Source organism: Brachycentrus maculatus, unplaced genomic scaffold (assembly GCF_059751285.1).
Source record: "Brachycentrus maculatus isolate JH-2025_06_01 unplaced genomic scaffold, ASM5975128v1 h1tg000104l, whole genome shotgun sequence".
NCBI classification, from domain to species: Eukaryota; Metazoa; Arthropoda; class Insecta; order Trichoptera; family Brachycentridae; genus Brachycentrus; species Brachycentrus maculatus.
In genome coordinates, this window is record NW_028280858.1 from 1,551,874 (window position 1) to 1,577,675 (window position 25,802).

Sequence of the window (25,802 nt, forward strand, 5' to 3'; positions counted from 1 at the left end):
CGCTTTTGCTGGGATATAAAACATTTTCTGGGCATTCCGAAAACACGCACAACTGAAAATTGACGATTTTAGATTTAAGACGTTCTTGAAAGGAGTGAGCGACAAGTGAACGATGAATGATACGGAGAGCGTTATATTACCATACCACAAAGTAAACAATGCTTTTAACATACAAAATACACGGTATAGTTATTAGTCGATTGTACAAGTGCATAAGACTAAGAAAACACAGTACAAGGTGGAAGAAGTAAATCTTTAACAAATAAAATAGAGTTGTGATGATAAACAGATTGAGTCGTGAAAATAGGACATGCTACTATCAGTGATTTAGAAAAAAAGATAATTCATTGAGTGGTTTGAAACATTTTGCAAACATGAAAAAGTACAAAACATCTTTTATTTATCAGTTAAATTTGGAAGGTTTAATAGAAGAAAACACAACTGTATTTATCTTAAATATTACATTTCATTACAATAATACCATGGACGAAGGACTCAGGTAATTAATACAATCTAATTTGATTTATATAAAGCTTTTTTAATTGATAACATAGATGAAGAAGAATATGGAAGTCAGAGCATTTACAGGCCTTATGACCTATTATAGGTAATCACTTTATACACATGTGATATTCACCACTCTACCCAAGATTGATGACAACCACGCTACTCAAATTTGAAATTCGAAGTTATATTTATGCTTTGAGGCAAAGTATTTGTTAAGTCGCAACTTTATTTTCTCTATATCCAGGTATCATTTAACGTAAATGATTTTTTTCTTAAAAAAACATTTTTGCAGTTAAAAAAATAAGTTTTTCTTCGAAATAATATATGGTTTTGTAAAAAAAAGAGCTATTGAAAATTTTTAATTGAGCGTGAGCACACGACCAGCCCTGAGTGAGCTGAACGCATTCTGATTTGAACGCTTGAGACAAGCTTGAGATCTAAGCCATAATTGAAAACATCTTCCGCCTACTACTTCTTCGGCTATCTATGGTAGAAAATAAGTAAGTTTTTTTAAATGGAAACCTTCATGAAATGTAATGTTAAACCAGCCTATGACAGGTCACAAGCCAGTAAAAGGCCAGAGTTTCATATCCTTCTTCATCTATTGTTGAGATATCAATATAAAATCTTGATAAGTATTGAACGAATATTTGAACACGGTCAAAACTTTGTAATTTAATTTAATTTCCACACCAGCACTTCAGAATATTGTAATCCTTATTACATATTTTAGGTTCAAAGGAAAACTCATCACATACCATCCTAGTATGGTGTATGAATTTTATCTCACATGTCCGTGTTAATGACGCCGACCATGCAGAATCTCCACGTTTGCATGTAGGACATTCTTATTCATTTCACAGGCCATATATAATAAGATTGAGATATAGAGACATCTCTCGGGATAATCATGGTATACTAGTATTGATATATAGAAGCATCTCTCGGGATAATCATAACATACTAAGATAACTGCTCTTTCTGCGCTTTAGGCTCTGTATAGCAGCATATCACACAAATGCATTCAAACATCCCGCTTTTCATTCGTATTTTCTCCTATTGAAATGTAGGTATATCATTTGACTTTTACACTACAGATTAAAGAGATTTTAAAAACTAACTAACTAACTAACTAACCATCACGCCGCTTCCCCGCCGGGGTAGGCAGAGAGAATAGAGCGCCACACTACTCCGTCCTTGCAAACATTCTTCGCCTCTTCCACGTTCATGCATCTCCTCATAAATACCCGCCGATTGTTACGACTCCTAACCTGACCACTTTCAAGTATTTGGCATACCTGATCGTGCCATGTTTTTCTCGGTCTTCCTCTGCTTCTTTTCCCGCTAACATTCGCCTCATAAATTTGTTTTACCGTTCTTTCCTCACTCATTGGTTCTACATGTCCAAACCATCTCAACACACCTTTCTTAATTTTATTGATTATGCTTATCTCAGCTTTGCATTCCTTCCTTATTTCACTATTCGTACATCTATCATACATCGTTTTGTCGCACATTCTTCTGAGAGATCGCATTTCGACTGCATTCAGTCTACGTAAAAGAGTTTTTAAATATGCATAATAACATGGAAATGCAAAAATTTGACTATAGTAAATTATTATTTCTTTCTCCTTGTTATAATTGAAAAAAATAATCCCTTTGGGAGTATTCTAGTGGTGTTATTAGCTTGAAATTTTTTCTGATTGCCTCTGTACAATACTTGGTGGATAGATACAGTATTATATCGAAACACAAAGACGATGAAATTTTAAAATCCACTCATTTGTAGGCTGCTGCAATTTTAAGGTGGGAATCAAACCCATCACCTCATGCACGGGAGTCAGACGTGCTAACCACTATGATAATTAATGATTTAACAAGTCCCTGTATAAATTTAGAGAGTAGAAGCAACATTAAGTGAGAAGAAGAAACCAGTAGAAATCCCTGAAGAAGATAGAAGAGAAATGTAATAAAAATAACAAAGAATTTGAGGGGAAAAGTGATTTGTATAAAGGTAAATCTTATACATTGATACCAACACAACCAAAATTGACTAACCGAGTTTAAAAAAAAATTACATGTGTTTTATACAGTAACTGTACGATTAATTAAGTATAAAAAAATATGTATTAATAAACAGATTGACTTGTTCATTTTTAATTAAATGTCCATTAGTCTAATAAACATCCATATTACAGACCTTCTTTATACTACTGACCTTTGTCTGAACCTAATGGTGCATTGGGAACTGCATCAAATTGATGCGATGTTAATTTGATCATTTATAACGTGAAGGCAGTCCTGTGATTTAGGCACCAACCAGTCATTAAATAAATATTAGAGTGAAAAAACACTTAATATTTATTTTCACCCCTCTGGGAATCGAACCCGGGACCTCAACCAGCATGATAGCCAACCATACTATGGAGGCAGACAGAATATCTTTATAAATTTTTATTGATAAATTTTCTAAATGAAATATTAATTTAAATATAGATGTTATACAATATTCGGCATTATATTACTAAAATATTGTAATTTTTCAGTAAATGAAGAAAAAGATTAGTAACGATGGTTGGCCATGGCCAAATTATTAATATATTCGCGGTTACGATGCTATACAAATCAAATTGATATTTATTACTTTAAAAATGACAGATATAGTCATCAATTAAACAACAATCTGTATTAAAAAGATATAACTGATGTAAAAAGCAAATAATCATATGGTAGGAAAATATATTGTGTCCCTATATAACATATGACTATATCAAAAACGTCCAAGTTTGCGAGTTGTTCTAGTGGTTATTTAATAATTTCATTAATTGATTTGGCAGTCACTTTGCGGTAAAATCTATCCATTTTAAATTAAAATTTAAACTAAGCTTCACATACTGTGTTTGAAAATGATGCAAAATGCATCGAAACACGTGTCACAATAGATTTGAATAAATAGTGGTATGTATTACGAAATTTACTTTTTTTTTCTTTCGCCGTTTGTTTTCATTATTTTTATTAGTTTATTATTGTAATTTTAATTTCATTTTACAAAAAAAAATTGTAAAACATATATGGCTGACTAAGTATTGCACCCACCACTTAGTCAAGCTGGAATAAAGATTTATTATTATTATTATTAACTGATTATTTAATAATAAATAAAGTTCACAGCATGTGTCCTTTTAAGTGAAGAAACTATTCCGGATTTGCTTTCGTGACGAGAAGACTACGTAGTCAATTTTGGTTGCGTGGCGGTGCCAACAACTGGCAAGTCACAAACCTGTCACTGCGGCGGTGATGGCCATTCTCTGCTTGTCCTTGCCGATCTGGGCGGGCGGCTCCTGGGGCGGGGGCGGCGCGGGCACGCTCCGCTCCTGCGCCGGGCCCGCGCCCGCCGGCGCGCCCGCTGCGGCCGCGCGCACCGCTGGCGTACGAGGGCAAAGTAAGCACACGGGACACAAGCGCACACTCACACACGCACACACACACTGTTACAAGCAAATTATAATGTACTCCTATTGAGAGCAAACTCACGGAGATGAAATTTTACCTGCTAAGTATTTGTTACTTACAAAATTAGATCTTAACACATTATTTACGACAAACGCTTAAGTGTCTTTTACATACTGTTGGTAGAGAGCGGGAGACGCCAAAAAGCATTCTATTTGCTCACTTTTGGTAGAGCGTGAGAGGACCCAAAAAACATTGTACAGATCGGAATTGGGTTTGCAGTAACTTGTGATTAGTATACTGAGGGTCGGGCTGCAGATTGTTCGATTATAATTAGGGTCGAGTTGATGACAAAACCGCCCGACAATAAGTGAATTTTCATTTTTAAGAAGCCCGCAGTAGTATTCTACAAAACTAGATAATTTTTTAAAGTACAAATTAGTTGGTTAGTAAAGAACCATTTTTTAAATGGAGTACATTTCTACATATTGAGGGCAAACTGGCAGAACGCATTAAGTCATACACACACGTTTCGGAATAGTAGAGTTTAAAGGAGAAATGTTTATTCAAATTCTTATACTCTTTTATTAAAATGATATTTTTACTTAACAATTGTAAAGAATATATTTTTATGTATTATGAATGTGTATACCCAAAAGTTAGTCCGCCTCCGTAGTGTAATGGTCAGCACGCTTGGCTACCGTTCTGGAGGTCCCGGGTTCGATTCCCAGGGGGGGTCAAATAAATATAAGTGATTTTTTCACTGTAATATTTATTCAATATTACCCTGGACTGGTACCTGAAGCGGAGGGCTGATCACCTTTCCTTCATGTGTAAACGATCAAGATAACACTGCGTTTCTATGAAGCAGTGCCCTATGCACCATTGGGGTGCGGATAAGGGTTTTATTATTATTTTATTATACCCAAAAGTAAATGCTTTATAATTGATAAGTAAAAATTCCATTCAAATAAAAGAGTAGTGCGTAAGAATACCTAGAATAAACTTTTCTTTTATGTTTTAATTTTAAATCAAACACAGATTTTTTGAGTCTACTGAGTTGTATTTTATTAACAAAAACACATAAAAAATTATACTGCGACAATTGTTTCGCCTTATTAGGGCATTATCAAACGAATGACATTTTTGTTTGTTAATAAAATACAACTTAGTAGACTCAAAAAATCTGTGTTTAATTTTAAATTAATACATAAATTAAAATGGAGTTCTACAAATTAAACGCCAAATCAATAAATAAACTTTTCTCCTTGAGACTGCATTATCCCGGAACATGTTTGTATGACTTACTGCATTTTGCTAGTACGCCCACAATACATTTTTTTCAGTTTACCTCTACCATCTGACAAATACATTGATGCATGTATGTATAAATTACTCTATACTACTTTTTAATATTCACTCGTGTTATTTATCACTGAATTTCCTTGTCGTAAATTTTTGTAAGCGTTGGTATAATTTCTTTCCGTGAGTTCACTCTACCGAATTATGATTTATGAAGCCGATCGAATGGGAAACTAAATTTTAAAAGTCATCAAATGATTAATTTTGGTGAACTTATTATTATTATAAGATTTCACCAGACAAAAATTAATTGCTATATATCAAATTTAAAAACTAAAAACTTATTAAAACAACACAGTTTCGTATGGTAGATATGTAAAAAAAAGATTACCGTAGAACGGGGCTACTTAAACTTTGATATACAGATTTAAATCTTTTTTGTACTGGGTTCAAGTAACACATCAAAGTTCAAGTAGCCCCGTATTTAAGCAACTAGTTGCCGAATTGAAGTACAGAATTTAATATTATTAAAGTTTCATGTTTGTTGTTACAACTGGAATGACCTTATTAGAATATATTGAATATTCTCATGCATTATTGAATTTGAATATATCTATTTTCAATACCATCATATATCTAGAAGTAGAACCAAAGTACATTTAATTGTACATTATTAAGTCATTTAATGAAATTATCGTGATATTGTCTGCCTGCTGCGTGAAACCATCAACTAACACTAACTATTATCGATATATCTAAGTCCTTGTTTCTGAATATTTATACATATAATTTTTTTTTTTAAATATTACATTAGCCCACTTATATGTCTTCTTCTTCTATTCAATGGTAATGAATAACTATAAATATAAAAATATAAGAGACAAAAATATATCGACGTGCCCTACGTAAAGTGTTCTAACTACATTTTTGTCAATTTTGAGATATTTGGTGTATGTTATCAACTGACCGTTATCTACAAATATAAACAAACAAAAAAAAATTACGCCTAGTTTTCAGACGTTTAAGACGCCATCTACATCAAATTTTCGAAATGAACCGAACTCCTAAAACGCTAACTACTTAATTTTGACAAAGCATAAAGTTTTAAAACGATTTAATGGATTATTTTATCGTGTTTTTGAATGTGTAATACTAGTTTAGAATTTCAGATACAACCGTTAATAAAGTTAAAAAAAATATATGTTAAAAAAATCTTCTAAGCTCTCTCTTGTAAAGTAACAGATTTGCAGATAGAGTACTTTACGTAGGGGCCGTCAGTTAAATATCTGTTTATTTTTTATTTATTCAAACATTAAATTAAAATAAACAACAAAGAAACATCCTTATAACCTCGGCTGTCCAAACTTAAAACACAGTAAGGGACATTTTTTTGTAGTAGGTTTTTTTTGCATTTTTGGACTAAGTAGAATCTACTTAGTCCAAAAATACAAAAAAAACGTATATAAAAAAAATGTCCCTTACTGTGTTTTGAGTTTGGACAGCCGACCTGCTGGCGAATGAGTTCTTTCAAACTTAACTGTATCTGAGGGGTCAGTTATTTTTAAAATATATTTGTTCACAAAATAGATGGATTGATAAAAAATTTACTAATTAATTTACATTTTCAATTCATTTTAAAGTGGTACAACGGATAATTGCACAAAAACAAGTGCCATTTTTTTATTTAATTATCAGCCCTTAATTATAAGAGCTAAAGTCCGCTTCCACGGTGTAATGGTTAGCGTGTTTAGCTACTAATGGTTAGCGTGTTTAGCTACTATCCTGCAGGTCCCGGGTTCGATTCCCAGGGGGGGGTCAAATAAATATAAGTGATTTTTTTAATCAAATATTTATGCAATATTACCCTGGACTGGTACCTTAAGTGGAGGGGTGATTACCTTTCCTTCATGGACGACGATCAAGATAACACTGGGTTTATATGATGCAGTGCCCTATGCACCATTGGGTGCGGAAAAGGTTTAGAAGAGAAGAAGAATTATAAGAGCCAAAGAACATTATCATTGATTTGGACCATAAGAGACGAGGTAAATTGGATTTTGTAGTTGTTGATTTTTCGCAGCAGTATTTACGAATGATATTATAAAAAAAAATATTATTCGGGTAATACCAACATTAATAATTGCTATTTTACATTTACACCAAGTATTTTACATGAAAAAATCTTTTCAGCTATGTCTAGTATGGAAGCCAATTTGCAAGGTCGTCGACCATCGATAGCGGCAATAATGAGTCATCTAACACACACGCAAGCGGCCAAACCGGTGTATCTGCGCATTCGGCCTACCTGGAGGGGCGTGCGCACTGTCGTTGTGCGCCAGGCTCCGCGAGCTGGCGAAGAACGGCCGCAGCGAAGGTTTGGGGGTGGAGCTGATGCTGATGGTGTCCAATTCCGGGCCCGAATCCTCGCCACAGGAGAGGGAATCTAACTCCTGGTGGAAAAAGACAGATGGACGGTTAAAATTTTGACCTCTACTGGACTCGAGAAGGTGAAGCTCCTACCACCAAGACAGGTCGTGAGTTACATGACTCATATAGGTCTTGGCAGTGAGCTGTAATACAGAGGGAGGTCACAATAGACCTAATACGGTCGCAGTGACATAAGGGATGCAAGATACCTTGACCTCAAAAAAAAAAACAAAAAAAAGTATTTCGTTTCAGAAAGGGAAGGTCAATGTCACCGACCATTGGCGTAGCTGGCCAAATGATTTTGTAAAAAAAAGTATTTAAAAAGTTAGTACCTGGAAGAGTTCGTCGATTTCCCTGTCACCTTCCAGAGTATTGCTATTCCGATTTCCTCCCGACTCCAACTCCTCGGGTACTCGGAACCTCTTCAGCAAGGCCACAAACTTTTGCTTCAAGTTTCTTTGCTATATACAGGAAAACAGATTCATTAGGTTAAGGAAATATGTCAGCAAAAAAAGAACTACACACTAAGTTGACCACTAAAAAGGACATTGAAAATGTAAATAAAAAGTGTATGACAATGAAAATGATCATCTAATCACTAAAATTAAGTGTCTAATCTAAGTTTTAAAAAAATAAGACTAAAAATGGATGATTAAAAAGCCAAATCAAATTAAACAGCAAATAGCCAAAATGAAAATAATATTGGTGGAGGATTGTGATGTTAACTTTGCGACGTAACTCTGGCCTGGTGTGGATGCGAGTGGTGCAAACGAGGGGGTTAAAATAATAACAAAATGTATCTACATACAGCCATCTTCCCCCTGCTCCCCCCTTTCCTCTTGCTGTGCCTGTTCTCAAACTCACTATCGCTGTCTCTCTCCGCCCCCTTTGTCCCTATATAACCGTCCCTGTCCATATTCGAGTAGCCCATATCTCTGTCATGGTCCAACTGAAAAGAAACATCTGGTTTTAGACCCCGTGAAGCCCTTCAGAGGACCGCCGTCCTTAGCGGGGGCTCAGTTCCCTGTTTTAGCAGACCACTGGGGCTTGGTTCCCCGTTTTAGAAAACCGCAAATTGTAACAGGGACATAACTCCCCGTGGACTGCCAATTGTTAACGGGGCTTAGTTCCCCGTTTTGGTAGACCATAAATAGTTGCAGGGACTTAGCTCCCGTTTTCAGCAGACTACCAATTGTCACGAGAGCTCAGAATCCCTTTTACCAGGCCACGTATAATTGCAGGGACTTGGTTCCCCATTTTAGCAGACCACAAATAATTGCAGGGGCTTGGTTCCCTATTTTAGCAGACCACAAATAATTGCAGGGGCTTGGTTCCCCATTTTAGCAGACCACAAATAATTGCAGGGGCTTGGTTCCCCATTTTAGCAGAACACGAATAGTTGCAGGGGCTTGGTTCCCCAATTTAGCAGACCACCAATTGTTGGGTGGGGGGGCTTTGTTCCCTGTTAGAGGTCAGAGCACCATTGTCCAGAGATGATAGTTGCTATCGATGCCGATGAATAATCTTTTTCAAGCACTTTTTTTTTCATACACCATGTAAAAACTGTTTTTAGTAATAATGATTGATGATTAAATTTTGTGCAACTTATATTTTGTTCCATACTGTGAAAATCGATTTTGAATTTTAAAAAAATGGGTAAGATTATGTATATTTTTGAGATATTTAGACAGAAAGCGAGTGGTAAATTACAGACTACTTAACTTAAAGACTTATTTTTTTGAATTTTAGGACTATAATAATTTCCATATAGATTTTAACTTGTGTCTAAGTATGCAGTACATTACAGGGGCTGTAATTACAAATGTCACGATAAATAAAAACATTTAAAGGTGACAATTTTTTTCAATTACGTTTATCATATCACATATTATATTTACAATATCGGCTCCATGTAGGTACAATTTAAATAGATTTTCACAGTTAGGGGGTGATTTCATACATATAATATGTACATTCAGTTAATTTTCTGTATCTAAACATACCATAAATACACATATTACAACAAAACAAGCTGTGCATATTTACATATACATAATAAGAAGATATATTGTTTGGGCATACAAAAGTCATGTTGGATTACATGAAATATGGCATAGAAATGGCGAATCCACAAAGACTTTTATATTAATTAACGAATTGTGTAAATTTATTAAGGGACCAAAAGACTCATCAGACTATACCTAAGAGGTTTTTATCTTTTTAAAGTAAATATCTGCATATTAATTATATCACAATAGCGTATACATAGCATTAAATTATAAATTATTTGTATTTTATTTATTGTTTCGGCATTAACTTTGTGGTAAGACATGTTACAATGATTAAAGAAAACACTTCGTTTTTTACCACTTGAGTTTTATTATAGACTACATGTTTCAGAAGTTAAACTTCCATCATTCAGGTCTGTATAATAACAGACCTGAATGATGGAAGTTTAACTTCAGAAACATGTAGTCTATAATAAAACTCAAGTGGTAAAAAACGAAGTGTTTTCTTTAATCATTATAAATTATTTGAAATTGAGAAATCTGGAATTGGTCGAAAAATTATTCACCTTGAAATTGCCAGAAGTGGATAAAATTTTTTAAATTTTCTAAAAGTTACCGAAAATATTCTACAAAACCTACCTTTGTACAAAGCTAAAAAAACACAAAAGCGACTCTTTTCTTCTCATGTGTACTATGCAACATTTAACATTTTCGTAAAATAGTTAGACTTCTTCTTTGTTACTTATTATTTTTGGAACAAACTAAATACATAATCTTTATTTTGATGCTTTGAATCTCAGGTTGGAAAACGGTCTCCATAGCGTTTATCATTATGACATTTGCTAAATGAAGATGATACATAAATTGTACCGTAATTACTATTTCAAACTAAAAATTTAATTAGCTATTTGAAGATTTAGTTAATGTTTATGCGATGCTTTAAATACTCATTTCATGCTTTAGGAGTGAGGGTAACCCATGAAAAAAATGGCACACTTTGCGGCATGCTTCCCAAGAATAAACTGCAATTCGCGGTATAAGATATTGGCAGGTACTGTACTATTAATAATAATAATAATAAATCCCTTATCCGCACCCCAATGGTGCATAGGGCACTGCGTCATATAAACGCAGTGTTATCTTGATCGTTTACACATGAAAGAAAGGTGATCAGCCCTCCGCTTCAGGTACCAGTCCAGGGTAATATTGAATAAATATGACAGTGAAAAAATCACTTATATTTATTTTACCCCCCTTGGGAATCGAACCCGGGACCTCCAGAACGGTAGCCGAGCGTGCTGGCCATTACACTACGGAGGCGGACAAATACTATTAAAAATTGTACTATTACAACATGTACTATTAAAAAAGTATATTTGTCTTATTTTTTTAAATAGATTATATTTCTATTTAAAAAAATAAAAAATATAACTAAAGACATTTGTTAATATGCTGTTTCTTCTTTGGGTCATCTGACTCATCACAATATAACAAAACAACAAAAAATTGCAAATGTGTAAACAAGAGTTGAGAGAATATATCAATGCTGAAAACGATGCTTCTAAGAGTTTAGACAAGGTGTGGGGAATCTTTTCATTTCTAAAGTCCGCATTAATTTATCAGATTCAAAATAAGGCCTGCTTTGAATTAATTTAAGCAAACCTATTAAATACTTTTCGGGTTTTGCGGACCAAACATACGGGAGCTGAATTTTTATATAAAAAGGTATTCAGGTTTATCCTTTTTTTAATTGGCACAAGTCAAAAGGTTGTATCAGTGTAGCCAAGAGGCCGCAGGTTATCCACCCCTGGGTTAGACCCTTTTTTGAATATAAACCATATTTTGTCACACTCAAGTATTCACCATTACCCATGATGCACCCTGTTGGTTGCAACTGAAGACTTTGGGTTAAAAAGAAATGTTGGGAAAAAAGTCTATAGGGTGGAACCTCTCATAACGAGTATTATTCGTTCCAGAGACTTACTTGTTAAACGAAACATTCTTTATTTTGACTGGCGCGGAAGTCCCTACTCACAAATAAATGTCATGAAAAAGAGACTTGCCTTTTCACTGTAACTTGTTAAGCGAAATGTCGCTCGTTAAGGGAAGAACTTATTCACTTTTTTTTTATTGTTATGCAAATTACTCGTTACGAGAGGTACTCGTTATGAGAGGTTTCACTGTACATCTAACTGTAAAAAGTAAATTTACAACAACGACAAAAATAATGGTCCCCAAACTAGGTTAGAAAAATATGCTACATCATGTAATATGTATATTATTTTTTGACATCTCATCAAAGATGAAGAAGAATATGGAAGTCTGGGCATTTACGGGGCTGACGACCGTCATAGGCTGGTTTAAGTGATCACTTTACACACGTGTAAAATTCACCAATTCTACCCATTATTGACAGCCACACTACTCAAATTTTTGGAAGAGTGTAGTGAGTAGTGTAGTGTATGGGTAGAATTGGTGAATGTTACATGTGTGTAAAATGATCATTCAAACCAGCCTATGGTGGTCGTCAGCCCCGTTAACGCCCAGACTTCCATATTCTTCTTCATATTCGATGAGATGTCAAAAAAAAAACTCCTGTAATTGGAGATAATCCAGATTTTGTGAACAAGTATTTGGACACACTCAAAATGTTGTATGTAATATGTAAGCAAAGATATTTGTTTTTTTTCGTCTTGTGAAAAGAACGGGTTTTTTTCCTAAAGTCTTCAATTGTCAGTGAATTGTTAATGATAGTGAACACACATATAATGGACTATCTGGTCACCCACCTTAGTGTAGGAGAGATCTCTTTTGTTGTACGCCATTGCCCTGTTGTGCCGGTTTGAAGTGTACGATGTGAGAATACCCTCGTCATTATCCTCAACTGAACTGAATTCAGCTTCTTCTTCTTCATCAGAATATCCCCGATCTGTAAAAATATACACAATTAAAAATACTGGAATAACTTATCACTGGAATAAACAACGTAGTATATTGTATTCAGGTTTACTATAAGGGAATAATTTGGAGTTGTTTTAAAATAAATAATATAAATATTCATATTATTTTTTGACATCTCATCAAAGATGAAGAAGAATGTGGAAGTCGGGGCATTTACGGGGCTGACGACCGTCATAGGCTGGTTTAAGTACCACTTTACACACGTGTAATATTGACAAATTCTACCCATTATTGACAACCACACTACTCAAATTCTTGGAAGTTCTATATATGTATATGAACCAATTTTGAACCATTATTCTTGAATCACTAGAACTTCACTAGAGACATCTATTGGTGAGATAAAAAGAAGCTTTTTATTGAGCAGAAACTCTTTTATTAGTATGTGAGGTCCGAATCCTGGATTATAATCACACACATGAGAAACGCCAGATAATTTCATTTTCATTTTGATCATTTAAGCTTATAATTTGACCAGATAATTTATTTACAACATTTTGAGTGTGTCCAAATACTTGTTCACAAAATCTGGATTATCTCCAATTACAGGAGTTATTTTCATATTACTTTTTGTAAAAAAATATATGAAAATAAGTACTGTAATTGGAGATAATCCTGATTTGTGAACAAGTATTTGAACACACTCAAAATATTGTAAATATAAATATTATTAAAGGAAAAATCTAACATCTTTGAATGTAAAAATAACTCCAAAAGCCAACAACCCTTTTATGCTTTGAATGGCAATAGTAAGTACAAGAAGAATAACCATTTATCTTTGATATCTGTACCTCTGCCAAAAGGTTTTTCTTCCTGCATTGATTTTTCTCACATTTTTGCATTGTATCATATACAATTAGGGCCAAAATCAATAAAACAAATTCACTTAGTGGCCAAAAAACCATAACATACACATAAGATACCTTTTGTTAAAACGTTATAAACGAAATATCAAAGGTATCATTATTAAAAAATTTAATATTAAATGATCATTTTCGAATTAGAGTTTTCGAATTATGATTTTTTTGCTTGTGCCACAACTTCTTATAATCATTGGTTGAAAATGAGTGTTTTTGCCTAGAATTTTTACTCATGAATTACATGAAATTATAGTAACTTTAACCGTTTGATTGCCGATCGTCGATTTTCGTCGATTCGTGTTTTAACGAAGATTGCCGATCGTCGATTTCCGTCGATTGCGTCAGTCGTGCTCTGATTCGCGCGTACGTAGGGTGTGGTGCTGCGGCGTTGGTAAATATTATTCTAATATTATCTTAATAGTTGTAAGATCGTAGTAAACCGTTTAAATTTCAGATTCATTTATTATTTTTTTTATTTTAGTTAATTTAAAAAACATAATGTCGAGCGCGTCCTCTGAAATGTCTGATAGCGGGAGCGACGATTTCCACTCCTCTAATTCAAGTTCGAGTAAGAGTAGCTCTGGTGAGAGTGATGTCATATCCGTGTTTCCCAACCGCAGGATGCGAATTTCCAGTAATTCTTCTGATCGTGACCAAGAAATGGAGAGTAACACCAGAAATTACTCATTTACAAATGTACCTCCCGGAACCAATTTTTCTACCGAAAATTCTCATTTTTTCGAAACGCCTGGACTTCGGGATCCTCCTCCGCGTGATTCCAAACCTATATCATATTTTGATTTATTTTTTAATGTCATTCTGTTAACAACGATAAAAAATGAAACCAACAAATATGCCCAACAATTTCTTGAAAACTCTTCTGACACTTTACGAAACAAATCACGTGCAAAGGCTTGGAAACCGGTGTCTGTATTGGAATTGAAGGCTTTCATAGCGGTCATACTTGAAATGGGTATTACACGACAACCGTCAATTGTTTCCTACTGGAGTACAGATTCGAGGGGCATACCATGGTTCAAACAAATGTTCTCAAGAAACCGATTTCAGATAATTTTGAAATTTTTTCATCTAATTGATAATTCCACCTTGGCTCCATCCAATCATCCAGACTACGACCCCTGGGCAAAATTCAATATGATAGTTGTCCATGCCAATGAAGTTTTCCGACGCCATTATATCCCTAATCGCCAGCTCTCTATTGATGAGTCATTGGTAGGGACTCATTGCCACTCAAAAATCAAACAATATCTCCCCAACAAAAAACACCACAGATGGGGAATAAAGTTTTGGATGTTATGCGACTCCATAACCCATTATTGCTTGGCATTTTTTTGTTACCGAGGAGCAAAATTAGAGCAAGACAAGGATGATACAAAAAAATTTGGCCTTGGCCATGTTGTAGTAATGAATCTGTTAAAAATTGGTAACTACCTGGACAAAGGTTATCATATTTTTGTTGACAATTTTTTTACAAGCATTCAACTGGCTAAGACTTTATTGGAAAGAATTACGTATATTACAGGAACCATCCGTCGAAACAGGAAATATATACCACGTGAGGCACAAGTGTCTCAAGTTGGAAAACCTAATTATTATAAAAGTGACGACATTCTTCTCTGTTCATATCGAGATAAAAAAACCAAAAAACACCCGGTCATCCTAATTTCTACAAATAGTAATACGAGTGGCGTCACAGTGAAAAAATATAGGGGTTCATACGAAACGCAAACAGAAAAACCACAGATGATTCATGAGTACAATAAATACATGGGCGGAATAGATGAGTCTGATAAAATGTTGTATGTATATTTAGATGAAAGAAGAACATTGAAATATTGGAAAAAGGTAACATTTAACATTTTTGGAAGAATGGTTTTAAACGCATATATAATATATTCAATCAATAATGAAGGCAAAAAAATTTCAAGACACGAGTTCACATCAAAAATAATTGAATCGATTGAAAGGGAATGGTTACCTACAAAAAAAAAAGCTGAAATTTCTTCAACAATTTCATTCCATAAATCCAAACTGCAGAAGCTTCCAGGAAAGAATTTACGTCGCTGTGTGGTCTGTAGTAATAAAGATGGTGCTGGGCTGCGCAGATCAACGACTATTTGTGCTTATTGTAAGAAGGGTGTCCACACGGCGTGTGCAGGAAAGCACAGTTGTTGATTTTCTTTTGTTTTTCATTTTTGTCTTTCTTTTTTTCTAAATAAAATACTGTATTCATTTATACAAGCGTTTTATTTCAAATATTTCGACATTCTTTAATAAAACACCGAAAAAATCATCAAAATTCATGAAAATTCAAAGAATTTATGGGGTTTTAAAAAAATATATAGTTTCATAAAAAATTATGTTTTTTTGGTGGCATTTTACAAGAAACTGTATGCATTTTTTGGCACTCAAACGGTTAAACATAGAGTAAATCCACTCACGAGTAGGGCTAGTTTGTAAAACTTATAAAGTAAATGCCTAAGAAGGGCCATGGTAGGCGGTGTTGCATAAGTTGTAGCTGGATTTCAGAGTCAGAGAAAAAAAATCATGTTGAGAGAGTTTACAATGAAGATGTTTTAACATCCATGGAAAAAATGAGAAGTTATAAACAGTATAAACAAAAGAAAGCTTAAAACTGTTCATTAAGACAGTCCGCTAAAAATGTCATGTTGATTGTCAACGTGAATGGGACGATAAATGGAACTATTTGGGATGATGCATTAATGACTATGGAGGAGGTATACTAAGATTTACAAGATTGGTATACGGACCCGCAATCAGTAGCGTGTTGTTGTTCTTGGTGTCGTGGTCAACAGGCGTGGAGCTGAGCTGGTGCACGGCGAGGCGCGCCACGGGAGCCCCCACGCCCGCGCCCTGCCCGCCCGCAGCGCGCTCCGCCCCCTTGTCTCCCTTGCCGCCGCCGGCCCCCTCGCTGCACAGCTCCAACTCCATGTCCATGGACCTCTGCAGAACCTGCCCGGGTAAACAAATAACTCATGTAGGTGGAACGATGATAACAATACTAATATTGGCACAATCAGATCAATCAGAACCTGAAATTTCAACTAACTAACCAACCATCACGCCGCTTCTCCGCAGGGGTAGGCAGAGAGAATAAAACGCCACACCACTCTGTCCTTGCAAACATTCTTCGCCTCTTCCACGTTCATGCATCTCCTTATACATACTCGCTGATTGTTTCGACTCCTAACCTGACCACTTTCAAGTATTTGGCATACTTGATCGTGCCAAGTTTTTCTAGATCTTCCTCTGCTCCTTTTTCCAATTACATTCACCCCATCAATTTGTTTTACCGTTCTTTCCTCACTCATTCGTTCTACATGTCCAAACCATCTCAACACACCTTTCCTAATTTGATTGATAATGCGTGTCTCAACTATGCATTCCTTCCTTATTTCACTAATCGAACAACTATCATACATCGTTTTGTCGCACATTCTTCTGAGAGATCGCATTTCGACTGCATTCAGTCTACTTTCATCCTTCTTTTGCCAAATCCATGTTTCACTTCCATACATTAGGTTTGGAACCAGGACTCCGTTGTGTACTGCCAGTTTAGCTTTCGCTGATAGGTTTTTATTTGCTATAACTGATTGCAGTGCACCATTCACTTTGTTCCCAGCATTCACTCTCCTTTCTATGCCTTTAGGAAAAGGTGTCAATTGAAGCATAAATATAACTTCCGAAGTTTGAGTACTGTGGTTGTCAATCATAGGTAGAATGGCATAAAGTGATCACTTAACCCTTTTCACTCAAAAGTTTTTTGGTACTCGCAAACCCAAACGCAATAATACTAAATTTTAATTCACTTCAAACCCTCATCAGCACCCGATGGTGCATAGGGCACTGCATCATACAAATGCAGTGTTATCTTGATCGTTAACACATGAAGCAAGGTATCAGCCCTCCGCTTCAGGTACCAGTCCAGAATAATATTGCATAAATATTAGGGTGAAAAAATAACTTCTATTTGTTTGACCCCCTACTGGGAATCGAACCCGGGACCTCCAGAATGGTAGCCGGGCATGCTGACCATTACACTACGGAGGCGGACATATATGAATAGGTAATAATAAATAATCAATTTAGAATAATAATAATAATTTAAAATAAATTGTGCAGAATCTATGACTAAGCCATGAAAATGTTCACGTTTTGTTGGTAGTTAAATAGTCCGGCGACAATTATATTTTCAAAAAAAAGTAGGTTAAAAAAAAACAATGCAATTGAAATATCGACCTCATTGTCGACCTTCACTGGACACTTCCTCCATTTTTTTGCTCCTCATTTCAACTGACATTGCGGAATTTTAAATAATATTCTACAAATCATAAATACTTACAAAATTGCAACACAGCTTTTCTTTTTACAGACAATTCCTTCTTACATAATTACAACCTAAATTGTAACAAACCACTTATCGCTCACTCCTTTCAATAACGTCATATTATAAAAAATTGTCAATTTTCAGTTGTGCATGTCTTCAGAATGCCCAGAAAATGTACTATATCCCAGCAAATGCGGCATATTTTTAACTTAATATTTACCCGCTACAGGGCAGAAAGTGTTGTTTTTGCATTTTGAAGAAAAGGTATTGTTTAATTATTTTTTTTAACATACTAAATATTTTTCAAATGGAGAAAAAACATTCAGGTTTTTTACCTAAAAAGATCTGTTGCACAGTAAAAAGTTCAATAAGTGGCTTGATATTTATTTTGAATACATTTTATTATATTTTTAAACTTTAAAAACGATCTCCTAAAAAATCAAGTTTTTTGATATGTGACACTGTTGAAAGGAGTGATCGATATTAGTTTATGCACTATACTAATATGGTATATAAATAAAGTGTAACACTTAAGTTGTTTAAATATCAAGATTAACAATTGATATTTTGAAAAAGATGAAGAATATGTAAATGTGGGCATTTACAGGGCTTACGATCTGTCACAGGATGGTTTAAGTGACCACTTCGTACATGCGTAACATTCACAATTCAACCCTTTATTGACAACCACATTGCTCCAATTTCGAATTACTCACATTTCAAATATTTTCAGGCATCTCGCAGTGTGTGAAATGATTTATTAAATGCCCAATTTGATTTGAAAAGCGTCCAATTTGTTTTGCAAAACGTCCAACTTAAGTGAAAAACATGTTTGTCATTTTATTTCGTTTCCAATATAATTAAACCAAAATCATATAAGTACAATTGTGTCGCCTACTTTCAAAATGCGCCAGATCCAATTTTATTTTATTCAAATTTTATAACATTTTATAATAAATACTCTATCGGAATGCCAATTGTGGGTTTTATTGTTTAAAATATTTATATACTTGAAAACCCTGCCAAAAATACTTAAAAATAGCGTTTTATTTCAAATTCCGCTATTTTCATGGAACTTGCCTTCTGACCCATATCGGCCAATCAGAGAGCGGGGATAGGTCAAAAATTAAAATGACGCCATTATCGGTTTGTGTCTCGTGTTTTTTTTTTAATATTTAAAAAATTTCTAAAAAAATGTGAAAATTCTCTATTTCATAATATTTTATCTAAAGATAGACATGTCTTTTAAACATAAATGTTAATCGGAGAATTTTGCATTTTTTTTGTAAAATCGACTTACATGGATCTGGCGGATTTTGAAAGTAGGCGACAAAATTATGCGTTGCGGAATTTTATTGAGTTGGCGGTTTGCACACACCAAAAAACTTTCGTGTGCAAAGGGTTAAAACTTTATTCGACTTGTGTTTGTAAATAGAAGTTGCGGTCGGACCCAAGGAACTCTGTCGAGTCCACGATACTAACCACAGATCTCAACCCAGCAACTTTAACGACAATGTTACGATAAAATCATCTTTATCAACACCGCAAAATGAAAAAGAAAAAAGTAATAAAATAAAGAATTAAAATGTAAAATGTCGAAGCTAACAAAAAATAAAGCCACTTGAGATCTACCCAAGCTTCTTTGCATAACCGTCAAAATATGTTGAATTTTTAGTAGATAGTGTTTTAGTATTAATCAGTCTTGATAAAGAAGCGGTTAGCTTCGAAACCGGTAGACATTATAATTAAGTTAAAATAAAATATTTATAGTGATTTTAAAATAAAGTTACATTTTAATGAACCGCTTCGATTAATTCATCAGTATTAATCAGTCTCGATAAAGAATCGGTTAGCTTCGAATCCGGTAGACATTATATTTAAGTTAAAATAAAATATTTATAGTGATTTTAAAACAAAGTTATATTTTAATTATAAAATGGAAAATCGCAAAGTTAGTGCTTAAAATATAAATTATATAATAAAATAAAATAAACTTTTATTTGGCAGTTTAAGATATTGATAAGCAAAGAAATAAAAATGCACAGTACCTGGTCCATTCGAATGATCCCTTCCGCGATTGTTTTGTACCCAAGGATAGTTCGGTTCTTGTATTTTTTCCGCCTCTGTAGTAGAATTTGGAGCCTAGAAAATTAAAATTAAATTAAAATTAAAAAAACATTCGAAGGGAACTTTGCACAGTTAACTAAAATAAGGCTTTTTTTTATAGAAGTAAAGAACTATGAATCAAACTTTTGGGATAAATTGACTAAATGTTTATTGTAAATAATTGAATAAATAAAAACATAAAAAGGGATATTTAACACACTTTTCATAAAAGCAAGTTTCTTATTATTTTCATTTATTTTATTATCATTTTTTATATACACTATTAAAAGTTTTAAAAAAAATAAAAAATAAAAAAAAAGTTTGAAAACAAAGCGATTTTTTTTAACCGTAATGAATCGTACAATTAATATTATATTTAAGTAATCATATTAAATTTTAAATAAAGTATTTATTTCATTTTCTTCTTCTTTTTTTCTAACCCTTAATCGCTAACAAAGGTGCATGGGGCACTGCATCGTATTGATGCAGTGTTATCTTGATCGTTAATTCCACGAAGGCAAGGTAAATAGTCCTGCGCTTCTTACACCAGTCTAGGGTGATATAAAATCAATACGAGAATGAAAATCACTTAAATTCATTTTGACCCCTCTGGTTACGAACCCGGGACTTTCGTTGCGGTAGCCAAACGCGGTTATCATTATGTACACTTCATTTTCTACATCTCATAATTTCGAAACACTCGCTCGAAAAAAAAGTACGATAGTTTTATGATAATAAATGAAAATGGAGGCTATTTAAAGCAAAAATTTGTGTTGCTTTTTAAAAAAATAATATTTGAACAGAAAAAAGAAAAATAGAAAGAGCTTTTAATCGAAATACTATGTCGAAAATTCCACGTACGCGATCTATTCCACGTACGAATCGAGTTACAATATGCACAACACGTTTGAACAAATTGAATTCGGTTTCCAAATACAATAGAATTTAAGAATATTTTATTTAGATTTAAAAGGGTTGTATTCGAAGAGAATGGAAATAATACGTCTTGAACAAGAAAAATGTAGCTTTATTTAAATGTAAAACATAGGAACCTTTTAAACTAAAACTTTTTCCTAAATGGGACGGCAAGTCCCTTGACATTAATAGCGAAAACATCCTATAAAATCGTTAAATTCAACATCTCGGATCTGGAAAACAATAGGGTCATGAACAACTCGAGAAAAATAAACTATTATACAGAAAATAAAACAAATTTCCGTCCGTTGATTAAATTAAAATGAAAAAAACAAACTGTTGAGTTTTATAAGCATAAAAAGTATCTGCCTTATTTATTTTATTTTATGTAGAAAATTTTTAAGCTCTGTTTGTTGCCATTTCAACAGTAGAATTGAGCCAATAATTAAACTTTATACATTATTTTCCCTTTTTTCTGAACGTTTGTCGCAAACAACGTGACCCTTATTTAGTTATCGACGTCATACTAAGTATAAATATTATATTTTTCAAATTTACTGAGCTTAGAATTACTTCTCAGAGTAAATAAGACAATATTGAGGAGATGTCAACAATTTAAAGGGCGACTGAATAAATAATGAATTATAAAGGTTTTATTCGCCACATCGACTAGTTCTTGTTAAAATTATTATAAAATTGGTAAAACACATAAAATAAAATATCACGAAAAACGAGACCGTAAAAAAACAATTGTTCTCAATAATTATTGTTCTTAAAGGTATTACAGAATTTAAATTGATTACTTTTATAATTATAATGTAACTTTGTTTTAAAATCACTATAAATATTTTATTATAACTTAATAGTTACATTTTAATTAGAAAATGGAAAATCACAAGGTTAGTGCTTCAAATACAAATTATATTATTAATTTTAGTTTCTATATGAGTAAATATCAAGATCAATAGATTAGTAGTAAATATGAGTGAGTACAAATACGTTTTTTTTGACGATCGCGATCAGTTTTTTTTTACCCTCCTTTGCCTTGTTCAGACAGACTAAAGGAAGAGGCGAGCGTGGGCGAAATTATAAAAAAATGTACTGGTGTCTCAAAACACGTCCAAATAAATTTGTGGTAAGAAACAAAAATCCATTTAATGATCTATAAACCTTGTACATAATAAGCAAGGTAAATAATAAATGCGATTTCCATTTTAAAAAAATATTAAAAAATAAACTTATGGTAAGGGTTGAAATTTCGCGCCCGCTACGGCCGTCGCTTTCGCTAATAGGGTCCGCTTCCATAAATAAGGTTTGTTACCTGTTCCCGTCCCTCTTGACGAAGTGCGGGTACTGCAGGCTGAAGTTGAGGTCCAGGTCCGTGTCGAGGGCGGCGCCGTTGGGCGGCAGCGGGATCTCGTTGCTGCGCAGCGTGCGGCGCGACGAGTGCATGCGCGCCGCCAGCGACACGGAGCCTAGCCCGGCCGGCAGCGGCGCGCACACCGACAGCCGCGTGATGGTCAGCGTGCACAGCCTGCAAGAGAGACGACCGGTGTTACTATACTGCCGGAGACATGGCGAACCGGGGCTGTTATACTGGCGGAGACATGGTGAACTGGGGATGTTATACTGGCGGAGACGTGACAACCCGGGCTGTTATACTGGCGGAGACATGGCGAACGGGGCTGTTATACTGGCGGAGACATGGTGAACTGGGGCTGTTATACGAAGAAGGAATGACAACCCGGGCTGTTATACTGGCGGAGGCATGAAAACCAGGGCTGTTATATTGGTGAAGACATGACAACCCGGGCTGTTATATTGGCGGAGATATGACAACCCGGGCTGTTATACTGGGGGAAACATGACAACCCGGGCTGTTATAACAGGTGGAGACATGACAACCCGGGCAGTTATACTGGCGGTATTCCTTATGCTTATTGCTTAAATTGCTTTGCATGTGAGGATCTGTCAGGAAGCGTAAATGCGTGTATGAGATGTCTATGATCTTGTGTATGAGATCCGAGAATGCGGTGAGTAAATTTTCAATGTTATACTAGAGAAGTTATGACAACCCGGGCTGTTATACCGGCAGAGATATGACAACCCAGTCCGTTATACTGGTGAAGACTTGACTACTCGGGGTGTTATATTATCGGTGACATGATAACCCGGCCTGTTATATTGGCAGTCATGAAAAGTCATGAAAACGCGATGGCATTATGATAGAGATACGAAAACCCGGTGCCATTAATCGGAGACAAGACAGCCGGGTCTTATTCGCATAGGTGCTGAAGAAAGGTATGACGACCCGGTGTTCTTAATTCTTATGCATGTGAACCAGTCATGCATATAAATTCTAACTTTAAAATTTTCGTTATTGAAAAACCGTAACACACTATAAAGATAGCTGTGTCTCTCCTTTCATTTTGTTAATTTAATCATTGTCGGTTCAAACGATGATTTTAAAAATCATACCTCGAATAGCATTTAATATTCAAAACAAATCTAAATTAATAATTCTTAATTATGGAATATTTCATGGAAAGTACTCGTACTTTTAAATAAAATTACTTATACGCATAGAAAAGAAAGGAAAACTCCTTGGAATAAAAAAAAAGTATTTCCAAGACTCATAATGAAGGATGAAACAATTCATATTTTAAAGTGGTAAAAACCCTTTTTGATTTCAAAAGAAAAAAATAATCCAAAAAGTTATTTTCGTTAATTTCAATTCAAAGAACTTAAAAATGAAGCATTCATTTGAATCCAGAAAGAATTTGGGCGAAGTTTTTTTTTCTCGAAGAAACTTCAGGGTTTTTCTTTTGAGAACAAGGATTTCACGTATTTTTTCTCCTCTTTGAAATATTTGATTTTTTGAGTAATCTATAGAACTAAATTGGAAGTCAGCCAAACTTTTTCGTTTCTAGGGTAGCCATTTATTATTATTATCTAGGTCGAGGACACTAAGATATTCTACAACCCTTTAAAAAAGTGTCCTGATATATAGCAAAATTAGTTTTTTTTGTTGGAATATCCTTTTAACGCCGACTTCCGACAGTCTGATGTGAAGAAAATACGGTAAAATATTATATTTACTATCCATAGATAGGTGCTACTTAATACATTTTTGACGCATTTCGTGGAAAAACAATTTGGGTACATTTATTGTTTAAGAAGTAAGTTGAATCCGTTTGTCTCATATCTGGGCGCCCACTCAAAATTTCAGCGAAAGATGAGTATTCTCTTCCCGGTATTTTGAGAAATATGTAACACATTCCACGAATACTATTGAATGAAATTACTCCCGAAATATTTCTCTGAACAACTGCAAGATAAATGTTAACGTTTTCCTCGGTTATAAATATGCTCTAAGTATTACTCGTTTTCTCAGCGGTTATTAATCGCGTACTTATCGATGTAAATTTTGTCAATCATGGGTAGAATGGTAAATGTTGCGCGTGTGTAAAGTGATCTCCTAACCAGCCTATGACAGATCGTAAGACATGTGAATATTATCCAGACTTTCATATTTTTCTTCATCTACATATGTTGAGATGTCAAAATGCAAAAATAACAAAATGTTAAGAAGTATTTGGACATACTCAAAATGTAAAGAAAAAAGAACTTTTCTAATAAAGTAAACCCTTTTTGTTCGTTTAAATAAGATGCGAGTTTTGAAATTAATACCCGTATTTTACTTTCATACTTAACTGGTTACGGTTGATTTTTAGCGAAAGAAATAATTTTTGATAAATACATTTATTTTGAGAGTCAGTATGTATACCAAATCAGCTAAAAATCAACACATAAAATAGAATTGTTGGGTAATATATACAAAATTAAAACACGGTTATTGGATTGAATTCTACTTATATTTATATATATAACATGTGGCGCGTTTCGTCTTTATGAGTACTGATTTTTTTTTACAAAAATGTTAATAATATTAGTATTTAACCACTCAGAATTTTTTATGTCTACCGGTTTCGAGACATACCCGTATCTTCGTCAGGACAATCACTAGCACAGCATGCAAACAATACCACCCTTCACCACCATAGCATTATGAATGTTTGATAATGTTTTAATAAGACGAAACGCGTCACATATTATTATACATGTAAGTAAAAGTAGAAGTCAATACAATAACCGTGATTTAATTGTGGATATATTACCCAACAATTCAAAATGGAATTCTATTTACCAACTGTCTGCAGTTACAATAAACAATATAAAATAGAAATCAAAGTAAAATCAGCTGTGGCTTAAAATCATACATAAATATTTACGGATGTGATTCTGAATAGGTCCTCTGGTCAATTAGTTGGCGATCTGCGATGTAGTCGAGTAATTAACAAAGTCAAGTGTCAACGCGGCGGAATGGGTTCGTAAAATGCACAAGTCTGGTTTGTCGGTCGGTCGAGTAGAGCGCTTGTGCACTACAGGAATTATACAGTCCGGCAGTCCGTTTTTTTTTTAATAAATAAAAGCGACGACAGTTTAGCGTGATCGAATTTGCGCGTACCGCGATTACGCACCGATCGAGCGCAACGATCCGAAGAAAGAAAGACAAAAGCACAAGCAAATCATCCGTTTTATCATGCTAACTGAAGTGGCGGACGGTAAAATTCCGTGTAGTGCACAAACGCCCGTACCACTTGTCGGTTGACGGATTGATGAATGCCGATAAATTGACGCTAATTGTTGCGACACTTTAACAACTGGCGCCGATCTTGTTCGAAGGGAATTATTGAGACGAGAAATTGTTCTGATTCGTGAAATCACACAGAAAAATACTTTACTTAAATATGATAATAATATTGAAAGTATACAAATTTGTCAGACAATAAAGCAATTTATCAATGAGAAAAATTCAAAAGTATTAACACTTTA

At 34.3% G+C, this 25,802-nt stretch overlaps 1 protein-coding gene across 6 annotated transcripts in view; it reads right to left on the reverse strand.

Annotated features, from left to right (window-relative positions):
• The window catches only part of KrT95D (phosphofurin acidic cluster sorting protein KrT95D), a 171,416-nt gene that overhangs the window by 16,770 nt on the left and 128,844 nt on the right, over positions 1-25,802 (reverse strand). For 2 of the 6 annotated variants that reach the window (XM_088258848.1, XM_088258849.1), the window contains exons 2-9: positions 22,228-22,440; positions 19,934-20,027; positions 16,309-16,510; positions 12,485-12,624; positions 8,495-8,635; positions 8,019-8,147; positions 7,565-7,709; positions 3,788-3,931 (exon numbers count right to left, since the gene is read on the reverse strand). In XM_088258848.1, coding sequence (XP_088114974.1) covers positions 3,788-3,931; positions 7,565-7,709; positions 8,019-8,147; positions 8,495-8,635; positions 12,485-12,624; positions 16,309-16,510; positions 19,934-20,027; positions 22,228-22,440 — 1,208 coding nt within the window. The remainder of the gene's footprint in view (positions 1-3,787; positions 3,932-7,564; positions 7,710-8,018; positions 8,148-8,494; positions 8,636-12,484; positions 12,625-16,308; positions 16,511-19,933; positions 20,028-22,227; positions 22,441-25,802) is intronic. The other 4 variants (XM_088258853.1, XM_088258854.1, XM_088258850.1 and 1 more) reach the window with 3 other exon arrangements.